This window comes from Polistes dominula, unplaced genomic scaffold, assembly GCF_049000335.1.
Source record: "Polistes dominula isolate Pdom_NZ unplaced genomic scaffold, Pdom_raw_medaka contig_333, whole genome shotgun sequence".
NCBI lineage: Eukaryota > Metazoa > Arthropoda > Insecta > Hymenoptera > Vespidae > Polistes > Polistes dominula.
In genome coordinates, this window is record NW_028300850.1 from 190727 (window position 1) to 194557 (window position 3831).

The 3831-nt window shown below is 31.6% G+C and overlaps 1 protein-coding gene across 1 annotated transcript; it reads left to right on the forward strand.

Moving 5' to 3' along the window:
- The first annotated feature begins 427 nt into the window (after window positions 1–427).
- On the forward strand, window positions 428–1662 carry LOC149033834 (uncharacterized). Its single transcript, XM_089179342.1, has 3 exons — window positions 428–456; window positions 629–1035; window positions 1388–1662. Exons 1-3 carry the CDS (start codon window positions 428–430, stop codon window positions 1660–1662), a joined length of 711 nt encoding a protein of 236 aa, XP_089035468.1.
- Window positions 1663–3831: the final 2169 nt, after the last annotated feature.

The window sequence follows — 3831 nt, forward strand, 5'->3', positions numbered from 1 at the left end:
TTTTTTTTTTTTAAGTATGACGTTACTACCTTTGTCAAACGCAGATTTTGAGCGTATTTTTAGTAAAATAATTAAATTAAATCAAAGATTTGAAATAAGTTATCTATTGAAACGCTTAATGGGTTGTTATTGTCTAGTCAAAGAGTAAATTTAAATTGTGTTACTTATGAACCTAGTCAACGCGAATACAACTTAATTAACACTAAACATACCATAACGGGTCAAATGACCCATTTTGAACTTTTGCATTGAAAATGCACGTATAATTTTATTGCGTTTGCACATTTGACTTCATGACTTTTTCTAAGTAATTAATGTACAGTTATAAAAAATTTTTTGTTTTGTTTTGTTTATTCTGAGTAATCCTTGTTATATACCGATATCTACCACAACAGGTCATTTGACCCGGAGAGAATTTTTTTGTTTTATGAGATTATCGAGTCATATTTGTAGTCAGTAAGTTGCACATTCTTCCAAAGACTGTTGCGTAAAGTAGTTCAACGAAAATAGCTCAGAATAATTTCAAGAAAATATCAAATTTTAGATTGAAAATAGCTTTTTAGTGTAAGAAAAAGTGGCAAAAATTGAAAGTCTTGGTAAGTACCTAACTTATATTTTATTTTGATAGCTATAGTAATACAGGTCATTTTTTACCCAGAAAAATATCGAAGCAAACAAGACAGTACAAGTTCTTAGAGGATATAAATAATATTGGCGAAGAGTTTTCAGAAATTAGTGAAGATGAATTTTCTGAAAATGAAGATATATTGGTTGCAAATAAAAATGAGTTTGATTCTACAGATACTGATGATGAAGATGAAAATATTGTGAATGTATGTATAAACCGAAAAAGAATAAGATTACTCTCAAGTTCGGAAGAAAGTGAAGTAGAAATAAATGAACAAAATGTTGCGAATGATGAATCTGTTTGGCAACAAATGCAAGTAGGTGGCACACCTGGAAGAGCACCACTTCATAACATTTTCAGGCAAGAAGTAGGCCCAACAGGATATGCAAAACGTCATATAATGAAAGGTAAAGTTAGTACTGCATTTTCATTGATAATTGACCACCGGATTATGAACCATATTCTTCACAAGCAAATCCCTAGCAACACAACTCCTAGCCAAAAAAACTACGTTAGTTGGAACTATTCGGTCAAATAAAAGAGAATTACCACTAATTGCGAAGCAAAAGAAAGATGATATGGAACGATTTTCATCGAAAATTTTTACAACAGGTAATTGTACTTTTACAATCTATAAAAGTAAGCTAACAAAAAAAGTACTTTTACTTAGTTCTAAACATAAATTCGTTAAAGTAGAAAACAATGATAAACGTTTACCTGAAACTGTTTCATATTATAATAAAACCAAATTTGGTGTAGACATGACCGATCAAATGGCGAGGAAATTTACTACAAAATCTAAGTCTTGCAGATGGCCTCTCCAAGTTTTTTTCAATATCCTTGATTTAGCTGGCATAAATGCCTGGATTTTGTACAAGCAAACGACAGGAGAAAATATCTCGAGACAAGATTTTTTACTCAAGCTAGCAGAAGAACTTGGCGCCGATTTTCGAGATCCCATGAACAACCAAAACAAGAAACAAATACGAAAGGATCGTTGCCTAAGTCTACTACAGATGCTTATAAACGTATGAGATGTCAAATAGGATACTGTAAAGAAAATAAAACCAACAAAATTTGCTCTAAATGTAAAAAATATGTTTGCGGAAAATGTACAATGGACACACTTATATGTAAAAAATGCGATGAACTATGAATTAAAAATTTTTATTTTTTGCTTTTGTAATAGAAATGCTCAACATACTATTTTGTTTAATTATAATAAATTTAATTTATATTTTTATTTCCTTCCTAACATCCATATTTCATACATTCAAGCATGAAACATAAAGTCGGGTCATTTGACCCGCTATGGTAGAAATAGGTATATATTAAGTCTTGGTATGATTAGTGTTAAGAAATCATTATATGTTAGTGAAAAGAAAAGTATTTATGATAAAAACAATAACGAGGAAGAAGTGATTTTAGAAAAGTCCGACATGGAAGACTGATTTATGCCAAATTATTTTGTTAATGCTTGTGTTAAATTATTGAAATAATTTAATTTATTGGTATTATTTGTGTTATGTTTTTCTGAAAGTTTAATTTTAATGATTGTTACATAGCTAATATTATAGTATAATCTAGAAAATTAATATTAAAATAAAAAAAAGGTCATCAAGTTCGGGAAAATGTACCTTTTATACATTTTGTGCACTTTTGTATTAAGAAAATCTGGAAATCTGGAAAAAAGTCTATGTTAACCTAGTCAAAAATTACAGATTGTAACTTTTTTCCGTGCGTACGATAATTCTACTGAGAACCCGATAATTTTACGGCACTTTGTCAATCAGACAAGCAAAAGCTTCTGCATCACTGCTCCCCTTTCACATGTCGCGTCACTAGTGAGAAAGCGACGTTGTGCTCACTAACGCGTTCTTCTAACCTCGAAACAATTTCCTTAAGAGTTTATACTTTTTTTACTGTATGGTGGAAAATTTACAGTAAAATATATGTTATTCTTCATATACTTAACTACTTTTTTGCAAAATTTCAAGAATTTCTCATTACTCCTTTATACATTTTGGTGACTGAATATCTGAAAAATGCTCATTTCATAGTGTATAAGCCATTGCTCGTATGCAAAATTCGCAATTTTTGATAAACGATATCTTGAAAACGGTACGGTGAAACGGTCGCAAATTTTGCAGAAGTATTCTTCAATAATTTCTTTAGTATCTCACAAAAATTCATTAAATTTGCATAACTTTTGATTTGTGTTAGAACTACCTTAAATAAAAAGACTTTTGTTTATAGCAACACAATTTGATTTACACATAAGAGAAAAAAAAATTTAACCGTCCCTTTTGAAACGATTATTCGAACGGATAACGTTCGCTTACATATATATATGTGGCGGTGCGCGCTCAGCAACGCCGCGGTCGTCCGAGACTGGCACCGCGCCGGGGGCCCGATCTCCCCGGGCCGGAGTTTGCCGAGCGACGATCAGTTCGAATCCGACTTAGAAAGCGACTAGACGAAAGAAATTAATTGATTGTAGAAAGAAACAATAAAGACTTATATCTGACCTGGCATACCTAAACGGCTTACTCTTGTTTTACGATACTGATCTACGCTCTATTGGAGACCTCACCTCATCCTCTCCAAATATATGCATACTAGTAATATACAAGTACATCAAAGTTTCCACAAATAAATGTAGTAACTCTACTATGCAAACGATTATCCAAAAAATGAGAAATATTCAATATAAATTTAAGAATATAGAAACGCGTATGTGTGTGTGTTTCACATTACACGTGATATGAAGTAGTGCTTTCAGTATTTAATGATGTATTAAATAAATAAAAAATATAGCAAAACGATGTACAATAAACACTACCTGATACGCACACTTAGATGTAAAGTACATCGTGTAATCACTAGCCAAATAACAGCCGCCACCAATAGGGGAAAAAACTTAAACTAAACCCACGCAAACTGTTTCTCACCCATACTTGTGTAACACCTGGGCACATGCATAGATGAGAACGCAGAAAGTACGGGGGGAGAAACGAAAGATAAGTATATTAGAAGCTGAAATCCTGATCTAAGAAATATGATTACGACAAACAAATAAATACATTTGCATAAAAAATAATCTAAGCGACTAATGACTGTACAAGTCACTTCATAAATAATGACTAAATATTAAGTAATATATTTAATTAATATATCTCAAAACCTCGGACGACTTCTTTCAT